The sequence below is a fragment of the Nyctibius grandis genome, chromosome Z, assembly GCF_013368605.1.
Source record: "Nyctibius grandis isolate bNycGra1 chromosome Z, bNycGra1.pri, whole genome shotgun sequence".
Classification (NCBI taxonomy): domain Eukaryota; kingdom Metazoa; phylum Chordata; class Aves; order Nyctibiiformes; family Nyctibiidae; genus Nyctibius; species Nyctibius grandis.
Window position 1 is genome coordinate 94,501,004 of NC_090695.1, and position 26,825 is coordinate 94,527,828.

The window sequence follows — 26,825 nt, forward strand, 5'->3', positions numbered from 1 at the left end:
AGATGGGCACTAAGGCTTTAATTGTTAAGTTCATCATTGGTACTGAGTGGCTATTCAGAGAGACCTTCTAGCTTCCTAGAGAGAGAAGGAAGAAGAAAAAAGGCAAACCAAGTATTTATGGACCTCTCTGACTCTAAATCACAAGACAACACAGATACCTGTGTTATTTATTTTCAAAAAAAATAATCTCTCTATGAAAAAAAGCTGAGAAACCTACACTGGGAACATGCTAGAAAGCCCTCATCTGCAGTTGAAAGAGTCTTTAAGAGTTTCATTTTGGTGTCATAGAGAAAGATGTCCATCTCGGTTTAGTGTATCTGACTGGTAAAGGAACAGCTGAGCAGCTTTTGTCTACAAGAGCAACAAGAAAAACATGCAATCTGTCTCGGTTGTGATTCAGGGCAGATACAGGGGAAGTTCAGCTCAAGACACACCTGAAAGAAGGCAGATTCTTCCCTTTTTCTGATGTCTACTGAGAGGGGACATCAGGATGTAGTTTCCCCTGAACTGGTCTGACAACTTGGATTCATTAAATATCCATGCCTGTTTCCCTCCATGTAGCTCCTGCAGACCATGTTTTCTTCTTCTCTACCCCCTCCTTTTTAGTAGATGACATCTCTCTAACCCTGATCCATGCTGAGAGCGAGCCCATGTTCCTGTCCCTCTGTATTATGAGCACACTTTCCCTGCCGCGCTGGAAATTGCATGGTTTACACAAAAGATAACACATAAGCCCTGGAATTATATGCAAATGAACAGATCTGTTCCTTATTTCTCACCATTACAACTCTGACTTTCCAACAACCGTGTGGGGTAATTTCTGCACCAGCTTTCAAACAAAGGGCATCTCTGTGTTATTAACATCTCACTGTGGCAAGTAGTTTGTCACCTTTCACAAAAATGATCTGAAAAGACACCAGCAATTATTCCTAAAGAGATTATTGGGTGGCTATGTCCCGGCACTGCAGCTGGAAGCTAAAGTTACATAATATTCACTGGGAAAACTCCTTTTTTCAAGTCAAGAGAACATGGAACAAGATTAAAAAATGAACTAAATTGGAAACAAACACAAAACTAGAGAAAGAGTCAAGATTGTTCCCTTCAATTTTGTTCATCTCTGTATCAACATTAGGAGCACATCTTCAGAAGAGAACTAAAAGCTCCTGATGATGACACAAGATGACAGGACATTAACTTTGGAGACTTATCCTGGGAAGGAGCTTGGTATGTTATAAATAAAAGACCTCGAGGAAGAAAACTCAAGCACCTCTTCCAGATGCAAAAGTCCAGCTGATTTCTAGGTCTTAAATGTTTGGTTCTTCCAACACTTTCTAAGCACTGAGGACTAAACATCTGCAAGACAGACAAGTGTTCTCTTCCTGGGATTGCTATAGAATTTCTGGTTGTATCTTATAATACGACCCAAAAACCAATATTTGCTTGGCTAATGGTCACGAGTAAAGTGGGGCAAAGAGCAGAAGCCCTATCTAATTTCAAGTAAGGAATTACTCATGGACAGAAATGAGTAAGTAGGGTCCATGCCTGTGCAAGAAGGACCAAGGGATCCAGTCACCCAAATTTCTTCAGCAGTGGGGAAAATGGTGTTGGAGAAGGTGATGTTCTACTGGCTGTCCTTTGAGGACAGGTCATTTCTAGATACATGTCAAAATTACATGAAAACAACCAAAAACCCAATCTAACAGTTTTCCCTTGGAGATAAAAGTAGAAATTTTGTAGGAAGTGAAATACTTTTGCTAGTGCTGAAGCAGCTTGTTACCTTCACCTCTGTGAAAAATGCTTTTTGTTACTTTGATGGAAGCTCTTCTAAACACCAACACCCATGTTTAGAGATCTCTTCAGAGCCAGAGAAGCACAAGAAAATCTAGGCAAGTTTCCTATTTGTGATGATGGGAAAGAAAGAACTATTGATGCACTTCTTGGGTGCATAATGTCAACAACTCTAAGCTCAGCCTTTTCATATAACCTAGAAACATTACAAAAATTATGAGCTCTGCCTATTTCAAGTCTGAGAAACGTCTGTACAGCACATAATGGTCCAAAACAGAGCACTTTAGTGTGTTTGTTTCTTCGGCAACATTTGAAAAAGTTTCTCTACATCATCTAGGAGATACAGTCCACAGTCAGACATCATGCTGCTGCCACACATTCACACAATACCTTCCGCAAGCATAGGACAAGAAAGCCAATATGTAGAACAATACAGCCAGGGGACAGAATAGATCCATGAGGAGCTGAGGACATGCAGTGACTTTGCAAAGTTAACCTAAAAGGTAATTAATAATAAATAGCTAAAAAAGGGAGTAGGAATAAGATTTTCAGAGAGAGAGAATACAGGAAAGATTTCAGGACTTAGTCAAGCACCCTGAAATCTAATAAATAAATAAATAACATAGTAGGATTTAGAAGACTGAGAAAACAATGAGGGATGGACAAATGCACTCAGCCCACAGCCACCCAGAAGGCTGTATGGACCTACCTGCTAAAGACAACACCTTCTGTGGATTCTTAGAGCTCTGTCAAAATGCAAAACAAGGGCAGTTTGAATAAAGGATCTAGCCAAATCATCAAGGAGGTTAAAATTAGTACTGCTTCTAATTCTTATCAGCTGAGGGACTTTGGTGGAGGAAAGAACAGGAGTGGTGACTGATTTCACACCTGCATGTTCAAATTACCTTAACCAAGTTGAACAGGACCACCTGGGAAGACCTCAAATCACAAAAGAATACTTATGGAAAGATCTAATAAGACAGAAGCCCTTTCTTTTTTCTAAGAAAAAGACATTTTAATGGCCTATAAGTCTTTTGCGGCAGCAGAAAAAAAAAACAACACCCAAACGACAGATTTCTGCTACAATGCAGAAGGCTCAGTATCTCTTTCTTTGAAGGAATGCCACCAGAAGAGTCTAGTAAAGGTACTCATAGCTTAAGAGTTTAAACTAGAGCTTTTGGCTTAATTTTGGCTGCAAATAATAATAATAAAACGCTCTGACAGAGGGGGCTTGGGTGGAGAAAAGGGGTGAGGGAAGTAGAAACATATTCTTAATGAAAATCTCATTGAGCGATTTTTTTGGATGTGCTTAAAAATCCCACTGAGGTCACCGTTCTGGAGAGATGACAAACTCCTGGGATAAAGGCTGGAAAATCCTGGTACTTGTGTCACATTTAGCAAGTCAAAGATATGTTTGTATAAGGCTGTAGAGGGCTAAATCCATTTTACATGCTGTATGTATTATTAATTTCTGACAGTGGGCTTAGAAAAACCTAATTCGCTGGAATACGAGCTCCCTTTGAGCGGAGGGAAGCCTTTTCAAAACTCATCTTTTATTGACTGAGTCATTTTTGAGTCAATCTGTCTGCTTTCGGCAAGACAAGAGTTTTAAATCTTCTCGCTTTTTTTTCCTCCTTTTTGAGTTGTGGCAAGTCTATTAAAACCTGCTAATGTATGCAGCAAGGCCTCTGATTTGAAATGTAATGAATTCTTCAGATAGTGGCAGATTAGGGGGAGAAGATGATAGAAACAGCCAGAGATGCCAAAAAAAGAACTCTCCAGAAAAAAAAGGAGGAGAAGGGTGAGAGGGAACGAGAAAGATTAACCCTTTTTATCCAGAAGAAGAAAATCTTTAAGCTCCATTAATAGAATCAGTTAAAAAAGCAGAACTGGAAGAGGCAGAGCATCTTCAGGCTTGCCTGGGGTTGAACGAGACAAAGAATAAATGAATCTTTCCTCCTAGACTCTCTTGTAAGATTAGGTAATTCCCTAAGTGAAAAATGAATAAGTTAGAGAAAATTAACTCCATCCATATAAATAAGCTTATTCGAAACTCGTCACCCAGAGCTTCCCAGGCAAATGCCCTGAAACATTTTTGTTGTTGTGTAACAGATGGTTTCCTCCTCCCCCCTTCCCTGGGTTGGTTCCAACCCGCAGTATCTTTCAGGTGATCTTGGTTTAGCACAAAAATGAGCATTTTGGGTGTAAACCATCAATCCTGTTAGTGAAAGGATGCTTGTCAGTTTTATTGTATTTGGCATCTTTGAAGTGCCGGACAAACATTACAGAGTTACACAAATGAGAGATTAGCACTGTCTCCATTTTACAGATAGAGGAGCTAAGGAAAAGAAAGTCAAGGATGCTCCTTAATTCGACAGCACCGATCTGGTGACAGCCTAGGCTGAGAACGCAGAATCTGCTGAATCACAGCACAGACCTGGGATATCTTCTTGTTTAACAGGAGAATTCATAGCTCAGCCTTCAATTTGATGGCTTTAAAAAAAAAAATTAGTTCTATAATAGAGTTCTAATGAAATAAGACCTTAGAGAAAACAGTGTGATGGAGCACAGGTGACTCAGTGGATTACAATTAAAATTAAACCCGGCATAACTGACACAGGTGAGTAAATACAGGGGACTGAGAAACTGAGCCCTGTCAACCTAATGCCCCTTCGCTAATGACAGGCATTGAAATGTTTCAACAATTGAGAAATCCCAAATAACAGAGGCAAAATCCTTCAATTTAACATGCAGCAGAGGTATCTAAGTCCATGCATGTCTTGAAGGAGAGACTTTCCCTACAGATACAAGGCTTTCAGTCCTCTATCATACAAGTCAAACTACAAAAGGCAGAAAAAGTTTGAAGAAGTGCAAAGGTAGCTCAAAAGCTGCTGGAGGAACAGAGACTGTGGAAAATAAGCATAAGCTGGAAAAAACAGCAGCAGGAAATCTTTGCAGTGGGATACAGGACACAGGTAAAAGTGTTATCTTGGAGGCCAGCAAGCTACGGGAGTTAGCCTGGCTTTTCAAATTGCTCCCAGGTATTGTGTGCTTTTGCTGGCAGAAACACATTTCTTTCCACCCTGGAGAATAACAATGGCTGTGTGCTTGTGCCCACTATCTCCTAAACTCCATCGGTTTCTTGATGTGATTCTCCCCAACTGGGAAACTTTCTTTTCCTACCTGTCTGCTTCACAACCCCGACGCAAGAGCTGCAGAATTCACAGATGTGAACTTTTACATCTCCACACATTAGTGCTTTCAGAAAGAATATGAGGTTACGCTTGCTTTTATGTACGTAGACACAATCCTGACCTTTAGCTTGGTCCCAGCCCTCTGATTCAATAGCTGGCACTCACTCTCTGAATCAGTAATGAACTAAAGGTTATGGCAGGGAGCACGCTGTGCTGTGGATATACCATTTTTCAGAGAAGGTAAGAAATGTAGACCTGGACCATTACAGAAGCCCCAAAGCATTTTCCTGGCAGAGCATTTTTATTTGGGGATGAGGGCACGAACCAGGACTGTGGTATCAGCCCTCACATCCTGTTCAGATGCCACTCGCATAACTGCATTCTGCCTCCTCCACTTTCAAGTTAAAAAGACACTTCTCACTTTCTGCCAGAAGGATGGTTCCCGTGTGGCACTAAGCGGTTACTACATTTCACGCTAGCCATGGATGCATTTTAGTGATGGATGAAGCAATCCCTGTGCATATTTCCTACAGCTGTGAAGTTTACAGAGCACTTTGGGAATCCCGAGAGGCTGACATGCTTATTGCAGCGAGCCCTGCCAACACCAACTGCTGGAGCAGGCTTGAAGAATAGCCTACCCCAGAATATCGCTATTCTTCTTTTTCAGCTGCAATGTGCATTCCCCCTAAACAGCCTCTTGATGCCTCCTTCCTGGCCTGTTTGTTTGGAAGATCCTCTTGCTTCTTGGCATTGCTTGAACTCTTCCATCTAACTCCTGAGAGCTCTAAACCAAACACTGTCTTGGTGCAGGACCTAGCCTGTTTGAAGTAAGATCAGTCAAGAAACCGAGATCCATGATGCTTAGTCATCGAAGAGAATAGTTTGGTGTAGGACAAGAGCATACCATATAGGTAACCTTGACTCTCGGTCTCCAACGATCCACATCCAGGGAGCAAGCGCACAGAGAAATCTGCTCCCTTGCATTGCAGTGTTCCACGAGAAGGATTCATTTCAGTTTTGGTTTAGAGAAGATTTCACTCTCTGCCGCTGTGAACTCTTCCCACCGGGGTCAATGAGACCAAGTGCCACAGAGATCGTGCTGCTGGCATGAACAGCACCGCTGGGACAGGTCAGCCAGAGGTTTAGGAAAAATATATGTTGAGGGACAAGCGAGGAAAGGGAAAAATGGCATGCACAAAAGGTCTCTGTGCGTGGGACGTGCAAGCAATGAAAAACAGATTTACCCAACTAGGCCAAATCAATGAATTAGCTCTGTGCTTGAAGAAGTTATCTTTAAAGGCTGTGCTATTCAGTAGCTCACTTTACATCTGAGAGAAGTCTGCAAAAATCCTCTTGCATTATCCCTAGCCTTATAGATCTTTTCTTTTCATCTGAGGCTCAGAGTGGGGATTACCCATTAAGGTGCAGTGGCCAAATCACATTCAATCTGTTCTCTGTTAAAATAAGAAAAGGCTTTGGTCTTTCCTGTCCTCTTCCATCTCATTCCCTTCTCCTGTCCACATCCAAAGCATTTACCTCCAACATTCAATAGGTGCACAAGTCCCAAATATCAAGAGGACACATAGGATGATATCTAAATAACAATACTCACTTCTCTATTCTACAGGCTGCATCCTACTTCTTCAGCATCAAATACATTTGGAAGAACAAGAGGTCATTTAAAATCTTAATCTACTTCTAACCCAGTAACGATACAGTTAGCAATCACCAGTCAGCACTGACTGGTTTTGTCCTGCACGGTTCCCACGATTTCATCCCCCCTGCTGTGAACAGGGATGTTGCTGTACGGTGACGGCAGCACAGGCAGGTTCTGTGCTGGTAGCAGAGCATCTGGGCTCAACCACACCACAGTGCTAAAACATCTGCAGGGTTCGCATCTGGCCACCCTGATGCTTGATCCAGCAGCACCAGCTTGAGCAGATGTGCTCAGTGGGGGTTTAAGGAACCAAGAGAGCCAGCTCTGAGCTGTGCCAGACCTGCCTCTGCTCCTGGCACCTGGTGGGACCATACCCAAGAGTGGTTAAATGAGGGAGTTAATAAGTACAGCTGGGGTGAGGTAATAAAATCAAAAAAAGACAAAAGAAATACCTCCACAGGCAGGTGAAGCACAAAACTACAGGCAACAAAAATGCTTTTACCACATTGAGTTTCTATAAAAACATGTTTGTTTTTTCTCAGCCACAGAAGTCAGACTGTAAACATCTGCTCCTTCACACAGTCTCTCTCCCACAATGTTTTGATTTCGGTATTACCCTGTAATGTTCGCAACTTAAACACATCAGAATTGTGCCAAGGCTTCTGAAACAGTGAAAGGGATTGGAGTTATTAAAAAAAGTGAGAAGTTAATAAACCCAAAGTCATTAAAACAAACTTACAAGAACCATGGCATCGCTCTGAAGCATTCCAAAGCAGAAGAGCTGAAATTACCTTGAAAGCATTTTTCCAGTAAAACTAAAATGACCTCCCGTTCAGCATGAGGCCTATTGAAGTTTCTTGACCCTTTGGATATTATAATCTTCCTTCTGGACAGCCATGTGTCAGTTATAACATCAAAGTATTTTAGCTGGTAGACATTATGAACAGTTGCTTCCAAAAGTTAGTGAGCTAGAAGCAAGGCATGGCTGTTGTACTCTCAGTGCTATTTACTCTGCTGCTCTGTTAATTTTATTTATTTGTATTAGGATTCCAAAACAAAAGGAGTCAATTATGGCTTACTAGGAATTACAAAGAACTTGTGTAACTTGGCTTCTGATTTAGTTATCAATACAAATAGACATGCTGCACTAAGTAAAAGATAAAGCCATAAAGCCAGGTTTGCATTATTTGCAGCCGCTCGGAGTAAAAAAAACATTAGAGAAAAGCTAACGGGATTTTTATTAATGCTTTAGATGACTTAGAAAAAAGTCACTTAATCATAACATTGTAAACAAGGAAGTTCTACAGCAGTATTTAAAAATATCCAAAATTGTTTCAGGAGCCCCATTGATTTGAATTAGGCAGCTGCATAATTACAGGGGCTGCAATTTTAATGAACATTTCAACAGGAAATGTAGAGCTGATTATATATATATCAAAACAGGAAAGATCCAAATGCTGCAGCTCCTCTTTTTGTTGTTGTTTTGTTTATGACCTCAGTGTGCCTATCCAAACCAACTCACACAGAACTTACCTGACCGCCCCTCTCTCACTGGTGGCAGCTCCCAGAGCTTCTGGCTGCAACTCTGATCTTCCTGCCTTGCTACATGTCATTAGGCACAGCATTTTGAAAAATAATTAGTGATTCAATCAGATTTTACACTGGATCAAGTGACTGGAAACTTCAATGCTGTGCTGCAGTTCTCCCTTCACGTACTTTAGGGCATGTTATATATACTTAATTAGATAAAGTTTATACAGTGCTTTGAAGAAATAGGAAACTGTGAGGGTTAGGTTGTATTTTCAGAAAGGAAAAGAGCAATGTTGTGACAGCATGGGCACTGAGGAAGAACAAAGAGCTGAGAAACTGAACACCACCTTGTTTTCAGAAAGGTTTCAGGACCTCTGAGAAAAAAAATACATCAGCAGCTTCCAGCATCTAGGTATTAAGAAAGAAACAAAAGTTGTAAACCACAGGATGCTGCAGAGGCACTTAAATGACAACGTTGCTGATATTGACATGAGAATAGCGGTAACAGAGTCAGAAAGGCAGCAGCACCTATACAGAAGAAAAACACAAGCACAAGGCATTGATTATTACTCTGTTAAGGCAATTTGCAAGATAAAGATTCAGACAGAGTTGTAGGCCTTAATGAAACACAAATGAATGCAACCCACTCCTGTGAACACTCTTATTCCTGAGAGTGGGAGCTAATGGAATAAAAGCACCTTGTTTCCTAGTATCTTGTAGTGAAGGAAGCAGGGCTCTTTTTGCTAAAGACAGGGTGCTTTGTTGGCTGCATGCTAAAATACACGGTAAAATACAAACGTGTGTTCACCACAAAGCCTGCCTGGCAGAAACAGGGGACAGTGCCCGGTCTTCACCAGCCTTGGTACCCAGAGCCAGCACTGAATGGGATGCACATCACAGAGAGGGAGAAGGACAGGTTCTCCTGGGGATCAGGATGAGGCACCACACAAGCTCTCACAAAGGGCATCTGATGCAAACCTCTGTTAAAAGAATTTGGAGAGCAACAAGGCAAGCTGTGGCTAAACCCACTCAGAATGGCAATGAACAAGGGATGTTGCATCCAGCCATTTGCCTCCCTACAGAGCAAGTGGCACAGAGAGTGCTCCAAAGAGTTTCCAGCCAGCAATGAAAGCAAACAACGTATGCAGGGAGCTTTAAAAACGATTGCAAAGAGAGCCCTGAGCTTCTGTTCTGTGCGGGTTTTTTCTTTTTTTTATTTGCCTATAACTAAATTACATGATTTCTTTGCAAGTCTAATTAAGCAGTTAATTGATGCTGGTGCCCTTTAGCATCTGGCATTTAAGATTAAGTAAATAATGGAGAGAAGTGCATGCAGCACCCAGCAATAATTAAACACAGCAAGGGCTTATTCCCTGACTCTCCCCCATTTTAACCTGTTATGTATAAATCTCTGAGGATAACTGTCTTTAATAGCCTCAAATACAGTTACACACCACATAATGATACTTGACAACAGTATTTTTCCTCTTAGAGATGGTGGATAGTAGGTGTATCCTTGATCTTAACCAGCAGGTTTTATTTTACACCTTGCACTCAGGGGAAGGAAGAGCTTCACTGCCACAACTCTACCCAACTGAAGAGCACGTAAAATGGATCTTCATGGGAACATACTTTTAAATCCAGGAGTGTGAGTGTTGGGATCATGCATTAAAGATTTTTTGTCAAATTTCTCCCTTTCTCATGCACTTACTCCTTCCCCATGGTCCACACAATGTTATTCATCCATTTGCTGCAGACTATGGAAGTGCAGATTATGGAAAAGCTTTCCTCTTAGTCTTCTACAAGCAAGATTGAGTTATATAAAATAAAATAAAGCTGTATAAAAAAACAAAAAAAAAGACCTTTGGACAAAAAAAAAGCATCCAGAATTCCAGACATCCCTACAGAACATGGATTCAGCTGGGGGGAATTTGTTATTTGTAGGCATTTTCAGCCACTGTGTCCAATGTTGCTGGTGTGAGGCTCCCTGTTGATTGCTATCCACAGGCACTTCAACTCACTGCCTGGAGGAAAGGAGCGATGATTTCATGTACAAAAAGTCTGATCAGGAGACATGTCTGCTGGGGACTTAAGTCCTGGCTATATTTAAGGTAAGCTCGAGAAGTGGGCCTATGTGAATCTCATGAGGTTCAACAAGGCCAAGTGCAAGGTCCTGCACCTGGGTTGGGGCAACCCCTGGTATCAACACAGTCTGAGGGATGAAGGGATTGAGAGCAGCCCTGTGGAGAAGGACTTGGGGCTACCGGCGGATGAGAAGCTGGATGTGAGCCAGCAACGTGCGCTTGCAGCCCAGAAAAGCCAACCATATCCTGGGCTGCATCAGAAGCAGCGTGGCCAGCAGGTCGAAGGAGGTGATTCCACCCCTCTACTCTGCTCTCGTGAGACCCCACCTGCACTACTGCGTCCAGCCCTGGAGCCCTCAGCAGAACAAAGACATGGACATGTTGGAGAGAGTCCAGAAGAGGCCACAAAAATGATCAGAGGGATGGAACATCTCTCCTATGAGGAAAGACTGAGAGAGTTGGGGTTGTTCAGCCTGGAGAAGAGAAGGCTCTGGGGAGACCTTATGGTGGCCTTTTAATATTTAAAGGGGGCTTATAAGAAAGATGGGGACAAACTTTTTAGCAGTAGCCTGTTGCATCCCTGGAAACATTCCAGGTCAGGTTGGATGGATCTCTGAGCAACCTGATCTAGTTGAAGATGTCCCTGTTCATTGCAAGGGGGTTGGACTAGATGGCCTTTGAAGGTCCCTTCCAACCCAAACTATTCTATGGTTCTATGATTTTTCACCTGTAGAGCACTGCACTGAGTGTTTGCAGTCTGATCTTAATAGTCCAGTTTCCTCAGAAGGCCCCATATTAAGGACTGGACTCGAGTTATAAGACCTGCTCCAAGACTTACACTGTAAGAAACTGAAACACCTACGGCAGATCCAGCTTCTGCTGCTCCCCCAACAAGCCCACTTAGGAGCATGAACCTCAGTCCGCGCCTTACCCTCCAGCACATTAACACGAGTCAGGCTGCCTCTCTAACACAGCTCTGATTTAAACTAACAACAGTACGAGCAGTTTTGAGTTCTTCCAGAGCTGCATGACAGAAGGAACTGCTGCCCAAAGATTAGTGCCACAATCTCTTTAGACTCTGCAAGCAAGAAAAGCTAGCGTGGAGACTCATGCCCACCTCCCATGGGTGCTGCGAGTCTTAATTGGTATCTCCAGCATGCTCAGAGACCTTTGGAAAGAGGGTGCTATAGAAGTGGAAAATATTATCATCATTATGCTTGCTACCACAAGTGCTGGCATTCAAGGCAGAGACTTCGCAGCAGATGGTGAAGTCGCTAGCACGGCTGGCTGCAGTTATGATTTCCCTCATCGCAGACTCGCCTTGTCGGAGCAGGCTTCACCTCTTGATGTCTGAGGAGCAAAACAGAACCCGTGCTGACAAGGCTGCGTCGTGCCGGTCAGTATTGCTGACACATTCAAACCGGCCAGCACTCAGATCACTAGAAAGTAAATCATCCAAGGGACTTTCTTAATTAAAAAGAGCTTCACTACCATGGCAATGCTTTCTCCTGCCTGTCACAGCTAGCCCTCCCCTGAATTCTGATCGTTAAAGGGTAACAACAAAGAATTAGTCAGCTTTTGTTAAGTGTCAAACATTCCCGCTCTAAACCACACGCAAAACAAGGAGCGACAATTTATATCTCTCAGAGCAACTTTATACCTTCCTAAACACTATTTCTGTACCTCTTGCTAATTGCTTGTTTGCCCTGGTTTTATGGAACAGGCTGGTTCACTCCACCATTGACAGAGGAGCACAGCAATGTTTCACACACTGCAATAAGTGGGATACACGTAGTTCTAATTTTTATCCTTATTTAGTTCTAACTGTTGGGGTTAGCAGCCTAGGACTCAGAGGTACCTGAGGTGTAACTAAGATGCCATTAGCTTTAAATCTGTTCCCAAGTGCTGCAAGCATCCTCTCCATTTGGCTTCGGACATCACCTTGCAGACGAAGACTTCGCATACATGGGAACATTCTGCTTAAAATTTTTCATTTCACCAAAAACTTCCTAGGGACTCCAGAATATGAGCACAGGGTAGTGCTCCCCTCCTCTATGGGTTTTTCAGGTTGTAAAATGTGAAGGATCCTATAGTAGAAAGAAGTGCTTTGAAATGGAAGAGAAGAGTAATTTCCGCTACTCCTTGTGGCACCATGGGAGTCCAAACACGTTCTGCGGGGAGCTTGCAAACACATCAGCACACTGCCCATGTACCGAGGAAAGGACATTACCACAGAAACAACCTGACCAGGAGTTACTTCAAATGGCGGATGATGACGAAAATGCCTTTAGCCCACATCCGTTACGCAGATCTAACATCACCAGTTCTAACTTGGGGTTTATTTTTACCGCTTTTGTAACACAAGACGGCAACTTCCCCTCGCCTAAATTCTGCCTCATTCCAGGGAAGTCATCGCAATACGGCAGTCTAAAAGGGGAATCACACGCCGTCGTCATTAGCAGCCTATTCAGAAAACCTTTGCTGAATCTTTCAGATCTGCGCGTCACCTTTGATGCCGCTAGCGCCGAGATCTTTGAAGACACATCCGCAGTCTCTGGCGAAGGTGGATGCTGCCGCTGCCTCTGGCCCTTCCTTACGGAAGTCTCTGATCTACTTAACTTAAATACTTCTGCTGCACACCGATGACGGTATCTGATCATTGCAGAAGGTAACTTTACAAAGTTGCATACCTACCCAATAACCCACCGTGCTACAGTGCTCCAACAGGACATTATCAAGACTCTTCTATTCAATACAGACAGAAACACACTTCCACAGCCAGAGAGTGAAAAGGCAATTCCTGAATCTTATTTCAACAGCTTTTCATCTGTCTCTTTTTCATCCATCGAGCTGGAGCTGGCTGTATATAAGAACGAATACGCTGTTCCCTAATGGAGGCGGACTGACTTACTGCTCTCTAACTGGAGCTCATGCCAGATAACTGGCACTGAAATGGGGAAAACGTGGAAACACTGAAACAGAGAGTGAAGACTGCATTGGCTGCTCTGACTACATAAACCACACCGGCTACCTTTAGTTTAGCCTAAATAATGGATTGCTCCCAGATGCTCAGAAATTCCTGATGGACAGGCACGGCTTTCCCCTGAGTTTTAAGTTTTGCTGTGGTTTAACCCCATGCCTTCACCACCTTGGCACAGAATCACACCAGAAGTGCGAGACGACCACACCACAGCCAGCGCCGTGCAGAACGCAGCCATCCACTCACCCCCTGGGGCCACGCCGGGAGCTCATCGCAGCAGCACTCCGGCCACCGAACTGTCCACCGGCACATTCCCAAGGGGACTGCAAGGTGCTGGCTTTTTTCCAAACAAGCTAAGAGGGTCTTACGCCTTTTTGTTTAGGGTACCACGGAATTAGTATCCACTGCACATGCTGCCCGGCATACCTGGACGTTGGCAAACCAGGTCGATAGGTGTGAAGATACTAAGAGAGGCTTCTCTCCCTCCCGACATTCTTACGTCAGCACCACATCAGAAGGCTATCACAATGTTATCACATCATGGTACTGAATTCAGTGCCATGATTAAGAAGGCAAAGTAATTACAAGTGTCTGCTTTTACACGCTAATTGCTTTCCAAATAAATGTTCTCCATTCCAAATAAATACACCATGGATTAACATTTCTCCTACTTGCTCACCGCCCAGAATGTATTTGATTAGAAAAGCCTGACCAAAACTCTGCTTGACCATTTTTCAGCACTTCACCATTTTTCTTTTCCTCATCAGGAAGAAAAGCGTATCCATTAGTTAACCTTTTCAAACACATTCTTTTTGTAGTGTAATTCAAAGAAGGTTTATAAAAAAATCATCAGGCTTGGCATCTGAATAGGTTTTTGTGAGCGCAGGGAACAAGCATTCATATATCAGAACATCAGCGTGGGGAGATAAGGGTAGCTGTATACGTACATGCTTATCTGAATGCAAGATCAGTACTGTGAAACCAGCATAAACACCAAGGACAGAATCCATATATTGATGTAATTCTTAGTGGTACTAGTGCACTTGTGTGAATTTGCAATTAAATAAAGCTTATTCCTTAAAAAGAAAACAAGAAGTTAAGGATATAATTCAAGGTCTGTTGAGATGAACGGGAATGTTTTCCATTGCATTTGAATACAGCTCCCTCTCCCTCCCACCCAACATGTCTACTAGAATATTAAAAAAGAAATTACCTGGAATTTGTTTGTACTATATTTAAACAGACCAAGAAATTCTCAATTCTCTTAGTCTGCTTTCTAACCCAGTAAATCCAAAGCTCTCCTTTCTTCCATGGCCAACATTTCATGTCTTTTAAGCTATATTAGTTTCATACCAAATAAAGTCATTGAAAATACTACAAATACATGTGGGTGACAAACGAACTGATGCAGGAAACATAACTTTGAATCTCCTGACTTTTATGCAATTAAAATATCAACTTAATTGTTGGATCTGTGTAGCTTCTCTCATTTTAATATGTAAATCACTCTCTATTACTCTATAGCTCAAAGAATGTGTTACTCTGCTTACTTGATTAGGCTGGGAATTGCTAGTCGTGCTGTCACTATGTTTACACTTTAGTGACAAGTTTGCACATCAAATTCACATAATGCAATGTCATCAACTTACTCATCAAACATAAACTTCTTAAATACAGCCGCTGCTCTAGAATGTTGAAACAGCCTTATTTTACTTCATTTACAGCCCCTAAATAATCAGAGTAAGTGAAAAGAATAATTGACAGCACAACTAGAAAAGAGTATTTCCCAGGAAAAACAGCTTCCCACAGAGAGACAAGTAGGTAAACCAGAAAAACAGCCCATGCAAAGTGTTATCCTTCAACTTCTGAATTCTAGTTGCACGTTTCCCCTTTAATATGTAAAATGAGTAAAGATACTTTATTTCTCAGTCTCTACACATTCACCCCACCTCATTTGGGATTCAGTGTTAAGGAGTCCCTATTTATTCTGTGAAGACAGTCAGATTTCAGCTCCCAGCCACGTATACTTACCTGGAAATTAAAATGAGGACTCCAGAGAAACCCAGCAAATTTTTTCCCCATTATGAACCTGCCATACCAAGAATACCGCCATCTTGGATAGTATTGAGAGGGAAAGTTCAGTATTTTTCCATTTCTGTCATCTTCCCTGAATCTAATAAACATCCCCAACCAAGGGGACATTCACCTTGCCAGTACAAGGCTTCTCAAGATGTTCCTGGTAACCTCCTCACCCCTTGCAAAGTTCCTGGACTAGATTTCCACTACTCTCTACTGCTCGCAAAGGCATTGAGCTTTAATTTCCAGGAGAAACACTACACTGACAAGATGCAGAGCAGAGATCTGAGGCTCTCCCCTGCCGAACGCTCCCCCACGCTGGCAGGCTGTTTTTTTCTAATGTCAGGGAAATCGTGTCGGCCTGAATTTGAGACATCAGCACAAGCCTTTCTTCTCAATCCTGCTGATGAATGAAAGAGCATTTTCAATGGTGTACATCCAGAGGCCTTACGGTACATCGTTCCTAATCAAAAGCTGCTCTGTGATGCAAACTGCTGTAAGAGGCAGCTCATACCACAACCCCACAGGATTCAAAGGGCAGCTGCAGATAATACTGCATTTCCTTCACTTCAGGAGAAATGCTGGACTGGAGAGATCTGGCAGGAGCGTCCTGACTGCTACACAGCCACCAAGAAGGCAACAACCAAATAACAAGAGCCTGACACAAATAACCACGCAGGAAAACACAACTGCCAAAGTTTACAAAGACCCATAAGGCTCAACAGCCTGTTGGCTTGTCTCTGGTTGATAAAGGAACCATCACTACAGAATGATATAGAAGAACTATGGCCACGAAGGGTGCTATCTGCAATGTGGCAGTTTCCGTATGGTACAAATGTGATGGTGTTTTATAGGGATTTGGCAGGTGGGAAGAGGTTAAAACACAGAAGGAGTGTTTCAGGTCCTTCTGCTACCCATTGACTTCTCTCCTTGCAAAGGCTCTGAACTGCCCCTGGTTACAGACGGAGGAGCACAGCTCCTTCTGGGGACTCCTTCTGGTAGTGAGAACAATTCATTCTCACGATCGCTTCATGTTTCACTCAGCTACTGATGGACTGAGAACTAGAAACGTAAGTCAGCAGGCTTAAAAATACTGTTTCTATCAACAGTTCTCCTCTAAAGCCCCATATAAAGCCAGAAGACAGAATACTCCCTGTCAGCCCAGGTTTCTCCACACTTTTTCTCTTATCCGGTCCCAGAAGCTCTCTCTAACCTTGCCATCTACCTCAGCAAAGGTGACCTCTTCCTTCTCAGATGTAACACCACGACTTTACTGCATCAGTACTGAACAAGGAAAACGCATCCGCCTAGGAAACAAGCAACCTTCTCCCCAGCGGTATTTTCTTGCAGTGCTACTCATTTCCATTACATCAAGATTCAAGGCAGGATCTCTAAGGGCAGAGACCCTTCCCTTGGGAGCCTCCTTCCTCATATTGCTACAGAAACCATTGTAGATGTTCTCATAGTTCAGTGTTCAAATCTGGTCCCCCTCATCACATATACTTTTTCATTTTCTTTTCCATTTCCTTCTCCTTCCCAACTTATTTTTATTTCTTTCTTGGTAAAGAGGCTTTATTTTCTCTGGAGCAAGGCTTCTGCTTCTACTAAATATTTTGTAATCAACTTCTACACAGTGCCTAGCAAGGGGGTAGGAGATGTTTTTTTAAAAAAAAAAGTCCTTGTCAGAATCACTGGAGCTGTACAGAGGTATTATGCAGGCTCACAGGCTGCCTCTTACAAAAGCAGAAATACCAAGGCCTCCAGGAACTCCACACGTGAACTGGGTGGAAAAGAGGGGCCAGGAAGAAATCCTGCAGCTCTTTTGCTCTTTGTGAAGGCTAAATCCAGTCTGGGTAGTAACCTTTGGCTGACACCAAGTTTTATACATTCAGTAGCCACAACAGAACTACGTTACAGGATTTATGACAAACCTCTGGCTCCCTGGACAGCAGAGTCTGGAAGTCCCAGCAATGTCTCACTGGCACTTCCCATCACAGTTTCACAGGAAGATGCAGGCTTCAGGCATCCTCGGGGGTTTGTTGGTCAGCAACCCCTGTCTGCCTGCTCGCGTCCTGGCTGTTCGCAGCACACAGATTAAGTCATGCTCGGGGGCAAGTCTCTCTGGTTGTTTAACAGACTCATGGCACATTGCCACAGGCAGGGCACACTGTTTTCAATATATTCAGTGCTGCATGACTTCACATCTGTGTTATCTCCCAAAAAACTTGGGAATCTATCTGGATGACAAATGCTATATATGATAAAACCAACTTTTTTTTAACCTAGGAATATTTCTTTCAGCTCCCTTGAGGTACTATACTTTCATTCAAGCCAGGAAACCTGGTTCTTTATAGGCACCTTTGCTGACTTCAGTAGTACAGAGCATTTACCGTCAAAGGCCACGCTGTTGCTGAATCAGGACACACGAAGGCTTCAAGGTATTTTCCCCTTGTGGCTCGATGGCCCAGATCTATTGACATCATTGTAACGTGAAAAGGTTTTATAGACTCTGTCCACCAACTACTGTAACACTGTCAATACTGAAGTACAGGAGGATCCCAACTTGGCCATGGTCTTTTAGGAAAACAGGTTATATTTAGCAGCCTCACCTCGTTACCTATAGTGCTGGGCTGGGACAAAGGGATATAGATGATAAGTAAGCTCTATTTAAACTACCAGCTTATTCCCAGTCTTAATATACTATTCAGGTCCCAGACTGGTCTAAACATCTTGCAGTAGAGAAACAATAATGGTAATAACTAGCTGAGAGGTGAGGGGATTGCCCCAAGGAGGCACTGTTCTTCAGCTGCAGAGTCAGCACGGGAAGGCAGGCAGGCTCTGCGTGGGTCAGGCAAAGTGGCTCCCAAGAACTGCTCCTAATAACACTCATCCTGTGTGCTACTTCCCATATCGTTTGTGTTTTTCACATTGGAACTATGCAACATTTCTGCTGCAGGTAGCAGTAGGGAATGATTTCCTCCCCCATCAAGAACATGCGGCCATCTCTGGAGTGAAAGAGGACAGAACTTCATCAGTGCACAGCAAAACACCAGAGGCAAAGACAAGCTCTTTATAAACTTCAGAAGAAATTGGGATATGCAGAAAGCAATTACTTGACTGAAATACAGGCAGGGCACAAAGGCCAACATCCTGCTCTTACCAAAAGTCCCTTAACATTTGAAGACAGCAGATGACCTGGACCTTTACTTCACATCTGTTTAGAAAGAAGGCAATTACTTCAGTACAAACTGAAGGAGAATTGGCATGTTAAACATTGAGAGAAGTGTCACCTAATGAGTCCTTCCTTTGCTTTAGGAAGAGGCATTATGTCACCCAAGAAGAGCTGCCCTCTATGTACCCACCTGCCCCAACCTTGTCTGACCAGCAAGATGCTGGGAGCCATCAGCACAAAGGGAGATACGGATGCTGCGCTTGCACACGCACACCCACCAACAACTAAGGTCACAGAAAAATCCTTCATCAGGTGCACTCAGGTTTTATCTGCAGGTGCAACCCTCATTGTGTGTGGATTTCCTATACACAGATGGTAGGAAGCATCAAGGCTTCCAAGCACCAACAGCTCAGCCAACTGTGGATGGAAAATGGCAACTTCTAAATTCCATCTGCTCCTTTTTGTCACCTTCTGTACTCAGAAACACATTCATCAGAAGCACAAGCATGCTGGGACAGTGACAAATTTTACAATCTCTGGCTCGTCACTTCGACAAGATTAGATTATTTTAATATAAATTCATTACCCAACTTAATTCAAATTAATTACATTTTTACAAGGCCCTGACATGGCAGTGATGCTGGAGACAGCATCTGCTTCACACCAGATGTGGCATCTTTTTTAGGGTCAAACACCTGCCTTAAGAGTGAGATTCCCCAGTTCTTCATCAAGGACCCCTTTTTCCTACTTCTCCCTAATGAGAAAAAGGACGCTGAAATCATCGAGATGGATGAGTAGCTTTCCTTTTTGGTGGGATTATGTTCAGGAAAATACTTCACTTCCAAAATTCTCCACAGATGGTTGAAATCAGAGTTGATTTCTGCATCCTCCTTCCTGGTAGGGGTGCCAGCCTGTCTCTCAACAGAAAGAATATTAAAAGCACTTTCCTCTTTCTCACAGAGAGAGGCTGCATGAAAGAAGGGAACGCTCCACTGTACCTACAGGACAGCAATAAATCATGAGAGCTCACAGAAAATTCGCATTACTGCATTCTTTAGTCGGGACCTTGCTTCCATGGGTCATCCCATTCCTACTTTCAAACATACCGCTTCTAAGATATGAACACAAATGGAAATAATCAGCACTTGAAGCATTCTCATTTCTGCCTATGCTTTGCTACAATACACAAGCCATTACTTCTGTCAGCTCCTCATTAGCTGCCACCTACCTATTTACTTCCAACTAAGACTGAACTCCATCTCTAGCAGCACCAGAAAAGAAAAATCAAGAGGTCCACCAGGACCATACAAGACAAAAAAGGAAGATCTAAACAGAAACGGCCTAGAGAGAAACAGAAACAAAACCAGGAAAAGCTATAAAGCTGGAAGAAAAAAAGCAGAAGATGCAGCCTGAAATATAGAAGGGAGGGAGCAGGGAGAAGGCATGAAGAGTTCGGAAAAGAGAAATGCAGAGCTGGAACAGATTCCAAATCCGGGCAGCGATGCCCCGCGCCACCTTCCCAAAGCTGTTACGATCTGCATCCCTGTTTCTGAGACAGGCGGACTCGGAGCCTCTCCCCAGCTGGCAGCCTGACCTTGGTGCACTCTCCTCTTACACAACCCACACCCGGGCAGCCACCGGCAGAGAAACAAAACACCCAATAAAGTTACAGCCCATTCCCGTAATGCGGCTGCCACAGATCTGCCCCATTAACACTGCGCAACCCCGCGTGCAAATTTATACTTTGAAAAAGGACGGCGTGTTGTTATAGCTCACACCGTTCAAACCTCTCCTCTGCAATACCCTGGTACCCATTTTAATAGACTATTACGGCATAAATGAGAGGAAAGGACCACTGAACTACGTGGCAAGTTGCCAGGTTGTGCTGCAGCCTCCAGCGGTTATGCTCAAAGAGATTTAAAGTCCAGCATAACCTTGATTTTTAATAGAGTCACATTTAATGAGCTTTAACGTCCACAGTAATAATTTCCTTATTACCTATCCAGGAGTCGGAACCACAATCGGAAAAAATGTGCTGCACTCCAGTCCAATGAATGAATTTAATAATGGCCAATACATTATTATCAAAACCATCAACATCATTGTCCTTAATGCCTTTTTTTGGTTGGTATAATTACAGTTCTTTGAACCTTCAGCATAATTGTTGCAGATCACATAAGCTTGCTGAACACAGCACACCTGACTGGCTAGAGGCCACCCAAATCCCTCACCTCTGCCAATAAGCCATTCAGGTTGTATGGCAAAATAGGCCAATAAAATCTTACATTTACCTTTATCTGTCAAAAGGCAAAATGCAAACTTACATATGACCTCTGTTGTTTTCCCAGCTTTCACCCACACTTCTACTCTGTCCTTGGTCTCCCTTCATCCCATTCAACTCTAACATGAGGGACCTCCCACCTCAAAAGCTCAGAGAACTGAATTTGCCTCTTGCATGCGTCATACGAATGAGATGGATAAACAGACATATGGGTATTGCAGCTGACAGAAAGGAGCGCAAGAAAAATTCTAATTCTTGTTATTTTTGTACAGAAACAGCTCCTCAAACCTCACTGAAACCTGCTCCCTTATTCTGCACAATAAACCACCCTCCCCAAGGCAGCCAATTGCACAGCAAGAGACAGAGCAGAGGGAGTTTCTGCCACATGCTCCTCATTTCACACCTTGAAAATATACTAAAACAGAAGGCATATGGCAGCCGCTCCTGTGGGCAGAGCTGCTGGGATCCTAAGAAAACAGCGAAAGCTGGATCTTCCACCTCTTATCCAGAGGGAGGCAATGGAAGTTTTCTGGCCACGCGAATCCACATGGTTAAAGCACTCCTGGCACAGCTGTTGCATCCACACTGCGGACGCTGCGTGAGTGAAGCAGGACAGAGCCAACGCAAAAACGGACGCAGCTCGCATGGCGCGCTTGGTGATTTGTCCCCTACCCCAGCAGGAGCCCTGCCCTGCCCCAGCAAGAAGGCCAAATCTGGCATTCATCCAGCTGATTTAAAGCCAGCTCAGATACACCTGCTAACCTTGCAGTCAGTGCCGTAACACCCTCAGTGTCTCCTGCACATCCTACCATACACAGTCTTCGTTCTCCGACCATACCGCCGAACGCTCCCGCAGCAGAAAGGAAGGTCTAGGACTCTTTATGGCAACATTCTCTGTGCATGACAGTGATGCACACAAGTATATAAAATACAAGAAAAAAAACACGATTTTTCCATATAACCTGGCTTACTATGCACACGCCCTGGTCTCAAAGACAGTCATCCACAGGGCTCCTCCATCCTTCACTCACAGCTCTTTTTTCCATTCTGTTTACACGAACCACTTCCACAGGCACTTACAGGCACTCTGAGAATGCAAAGGGCCCTCCTGTGACAGTGATAAATGACACTGAAGTATTTCCCACCCTGCTAGGCTCTGCAGCTGATGCTCTCTCCCATTTGGGTTGGTGACCAGAAGTCAGAATGACGTAGCATGGGACTGGGGCAAAAGGAAAAAAAATCATCACATATCTGAGAGGCTGGAAACACCTGAAACCCAGTCAGCTGTTTGTTTTCCGGTCGGAATCAAAGGCTGAAGAGAAAACAGCTTTAAAAATGCATCTCTTATGAGCTAGAGACAAACCTGGTAACATCCCAGAACAGAAGCACCTCACAAACAGCTAAAAGCAACTGCGTGAAAGGCAGCAGAATAATAATTACGAATAACAAATCACAGGAGGCATCCATGAGAAACACATTCCCCCAGAAGAAATGGTCTAATTATTGTAGATGATACCCCAGCGGTTCATTCATCAGCAACAGAGACACAGAGCTGACCTCACCTCTGCATCCTCTCTGCCCCTGACTGGCACTCTGCTCCCCGGGCTCGAGGGGCACCGCCAGCCGCGGGGATCTGCAGCGTTAGATGTGCTGGGTACTCGGGGGCATAAGGACAGACAAGGGCATTCGGCAGCAGCATCTACTGCAATTTAAACCCCAGTGCATTTCAAATTCAAATTGCAATGCAAGAACTATCCCCAAGAAGCGCTCGAGTCTCAGCAGGGTCTCAGACTGGAAGCTCCTACAGACATCAGTGGTCTTCTTTAAACGTTCAGGAAGTGTTTAATGCTTATGCATTTGTTAGAGCACCCACTAATAACAGCAACAAACTGTCATTGTAACTCTAACATCCAGTAAGCTCTTCACTTTATAAACCACCCCATCTACACTTCTCACCGTCATACTTTTTGGGCTCTATAGTACCATAATCCACTATGAGATGCTGGAAAAAACACGTTCCTAGCAGTAATAAAGTACTATTGTTTGAGCAATGGGAAAACAAGCAAGCTACTTTCAGAGAATTTTGGTGTCATAACAGTGAAAGATATTTTGCTCTGTGTATTTTCTTTAAACCAGGGCTCTGCCATTTTGTGGGTCTCAAGTCTCCAGCACACATGGCCTTCGAGAAAAGCTCTGTCCTCCAAGTCTCACCTGAGGGAGGATCCTGACCTCCGGACACTGACCTTGTACATGCTGCTGGAACACAATAGGTCAGCTCCACATGGACCTTCAGCTCTCTTTTGTTTTTCTCTTCTCTAACAAAATTGTTTTGAGGGCAAGGTGCATGCGAGAGAGTTACAGCAGTAAGATCTCTTGGGCTCTGCAGCATGACTCGACTCTGTCTGGTCCCCTCGCAGCGTTGTAGGTGACGGGTCACGTTTTACCAATATCCTTACCTCGATTTACAGAGTCTGAGAACATGTCTGGAGGTGTTGGCTTCGGGGTTACTGTACTAAAAAGTCTCATTCAGGTATGTGAAGGGAAGACAGACTGTACTGGAGAAGAGCCACAGATTCTGTGAAATGTATTTAGCTCGGTGAAAGATGTACTCTATTTTCATGGAGTATTGAATGTAGCTGTGATTAATGGGGCACATATACACTGATAAACAATATTAATTTGTTTTAAGCCAGGTCTGAAAAGATTTCAACCACTTGTTTCCCTGCAGCTATGAAAGTTATTTCCTGCTGTCTGTACTACCTCAAGGGCTAAACCAGCCCTGAAAGGAAGGAATTAATTCCTTTTACTCCATCGGCAGCACCAGCCTATAAAGGCTGTTGTATTGGTATTTCATTTACCACAAGCAAATGATATGGATTATTATTATTTATCCTTACCACCTGCCCTCTGTACCAAACTGCCACAGCATTGCCACCACATATTCACTTTCTCCTGCATCAACCCAGCTTTTTTCATTTTCCTTGTAACTGTTCCATCAAGCACACTGTCTGCAATGTCTCCATCTGCTTCTGCAGCGAGTTCCTCTGGCAGTACGGATGAGTCAGTGCATCTTCATGACCAGAAGCCAACAGCCTACCTGCAATTTCTTGTGGTGACTGAAAACTTCCAACTCCTTCCAAACTCCCAGGGATGGAGCCGCCTCCTTCGAGCACCCTCACCAGCTCCCTCAGCCTTTCACACTCCTCCTGGAGCTGCTGCTGCTCCTCCTTGCGCTGCTGCTTGGCGAGACTCGCTGGGTTCATGCTGAAATGCAGAACTTTGGTTCTGCTGGGGTCATAGTCACCCTGTGTGGCAGAAACAACAGAAGCAGATTGAGTAACTGATCCAACCTCCAAGTCCTCCCAACCTGTACCACTCTTTGTGTGAAGAGAAAAACTGTTACTGCAGAAAAAGGGCCACTTACACAGTGATAATGTTTTATTCCAACAGTTGAAGTCGGCCAAACCCAGTATTGCTTCTCCTTCTCTTGCTACTCTCACTTTCAAAAAAAAAACCAAACCCAAACCCCACAAAGCCCCCTCCACTCAACAGAGCTTGCTCCCTGGCTCACACCTTCACAGTTAAATTTAACTCCAGAAATGAAGTTTTATAGCTGTACTTTAAATCTCTTGATAGCAGGAGATTATAACGAACACACAGATACACCCTTAAATTACAGCAGGACACCCACTACTAGCCTGATTTATTACTCGTATGAGCCAGCAATGTCCACATGACTCCAATGGTGGAGCCATTAGCAAGCTGTATCAGCTTGTCCCAAGCAAGTGAACAGATATTTCATTTTATACTTTTTTCTCAGAGGTGAGTTGTATTTATACCAGTTTACATAGTCAGTCAAGTCCTAAGATAGCAAATTAATATCCTTTCAAAGTGAGAGGAAAACACTGATGTTACATTTGTGATTTCAGAGAGACAATTTCCATATAAACTACAGGAAGCCTCACGACCATAAAAGTAGTAAAGCATGTGCTAACGCTGCCTTCCACAGCATTCTGCCTAACTGAAACCCTATAGCAACGCCTGCATAAAAAGGCATTTTATATGGTAATATTTTTCCTTCAATTAAATCTCAGGACCTAAAGTGATTTTGTAAACATTAATTAACCCTCAAGAGCAGCATGAGGTAGGTATTATCCCAATTTTATCATTTCGTTTTCATTAAAGATGTGCTCGAACTTTATGTGGGTTTTTTTCATGCAAACCAGAGCTGAGATTGAGCAACTTCATCCTGAATTGCTGGTCATCGCTGGTAAGAGACCCCAGAAGATCCCATTCCCAAACATCTTTTATTGAAAATTCTCCACCCCCATACTGTAAAGCCCCTCTGCCCACAGCAGGGAGTGAACTGCTGAATCTCGCCGCCCCAGAGCCTGGCAGCAGATGCAGCATTGGTTCAAAAATGGGTTTGACAAATTCACAGACAACAGCTCCGTAATGGGACCCTGCCAGGGGCACATCCTCAGCATCTCTGGCTGCTGGGAGAGTGCTGGGGAGCATGGCCAGGTTTGTGGGCTCTCCCGGAAGAGCACCTTCCATTGCTGCGGTCAGAGATGCTCTTCTGGGCTGGATGGACCACAGCTAAGGGTCAGCTGGGCACTTCTTATGTTCATGTGTGATACCTGCTACATCACGCAGCTGTTCCAGTGCCCTCTTGCGGGAACCATCCTGAAATTCTCCTTTAAACCTCACTTTCTAGATGTCAGCTGGGCAGGAGAAGGCAGCTGGAAGAGGTGTGCTCACCTGCAGAGACGCAGGTGCCTGTGAGCAGCGTCTGGGTCTGGGTCCAGCGGCGCAGCCAGTGAGGCACAGGGGCTGCGGTGCTCACGGCTCCGCTGCGGTCCCCAGGGCTGGTTCCCCTCCGCCAGTAGGCAGCTGGCTCCCAGGGCCACGCCAGGCAGATGGGCCCCGTCGTGGGGGAGAAGCAGCCAAAGCTGAGGCTGGCAGGACGCCGGCAGCTATGCAGGCAAAGGGGAAGCACGATTTAGAGCTGAGAGAAGATGTGGAGTGAACTCCAAAATAGCTTTTGGTCAAGAGCATAGGGTGCACGTGCTGGTGAATACGAGGTTAGTGCATTCTTGACTCTATCACTGAAAACATCCTTTAAAACTGCACAACTGGAAACCTTGAATTCCAGTGCAACTGGCATGGAAAGCATCAATGTACCTGCAAACCAGCAGATGCTCTCACTGCTGTGCTTCCCAGACTAAAAAATAAAGGGGATACGGTTGTTCCTCATACCCGTACTCTGAGCAACCAATATGGTGCTCCTCGTGGGAAAACAGTTTAACCACATCTGTCCATCTGGGTGGAAGACAGGGTCACTATTTCACAGTGTAAGTACAAGTTAAAAACAAAGGGAGATCACATCTGTATCTGTATGTCCCAGGCAAAGATGGGGTGAGAGGAACACACCCTAACACAGGAGGACATGGGAACCCCCAAAGCACTGCTCTGGCCCAAAGAGCTCACTCCAGAGAACTAGGAAACCTTAAGGCATGGAAACCTTGGGTACCCCTTCCTAGCTGTGCAGGTTTGCTGCAGTCAGTGTTCATGGTCTTCACGGCCTCAGTCACGTACTGGGCAGGTGACGCATGTTCTCATACTGTCCAAGCCTTGTGGTGCTCAGGAGACCAACGGGAGCATCTGGGAGGGCAGCACCATTCTGCAGCCCCACAGCAATGGGGCTTTGTGACTCCATTTCAACAGAGAGGTCGAGACAAACAGCCTGAACCTGACAGACAGGCCAGTAGGACCAAGAGAAGAAATATTCCCACTGACAGCCTCGGCCAGGAGAAACTTGGGAGAGAACTGAAGGACCGAGACCCCATGCAGCAGCTTGGAAATGTTGAACAGAGGTAGCACGAAGAGAGCTGTAACACCAGCTTATTAGATATATTCTCCCCAGCAACACACTGGCATTTACAAACCTTTTTCTGCACCCAACTAACTTCCCCTGCTATTTGCATTTCAGGACTCTTCCAGACAGGTCAGGACACTCCCCACTCTCCTGTTTGCCTTTCAAGGGAAGAGACTCAACCCCTA

The 26,825-nt window shown here is 44.1% G+C and overlaps 1 protein-coding gene across 4 annotated transcripts in view; it reads right to left on the bottom strand.

The window, feature by feature from the left end:
• The window catches only part of MAD1L1 (mitotic arrest deficient 1 like 1), a 366,743-nt gene that overhangs the window by 102,508 nt on the left and 237,410 nt on the right, over positions 1-26,825 (bottom strand). For all 4 annotated transcript variants that reach the window (XM_068422520.1, XM_068422519.1, XM_068422522.1 and 1 more), the window contains one exon: positions 23,860-24,067. In XM_068422520.1, the coding sequence (XP_068278621.1) occupies positions 23,860-24,067 (208 nt within the window). The remainder of the gene's footprint in view (positions 1-23,859; positions 24,068-26,825) is intronic.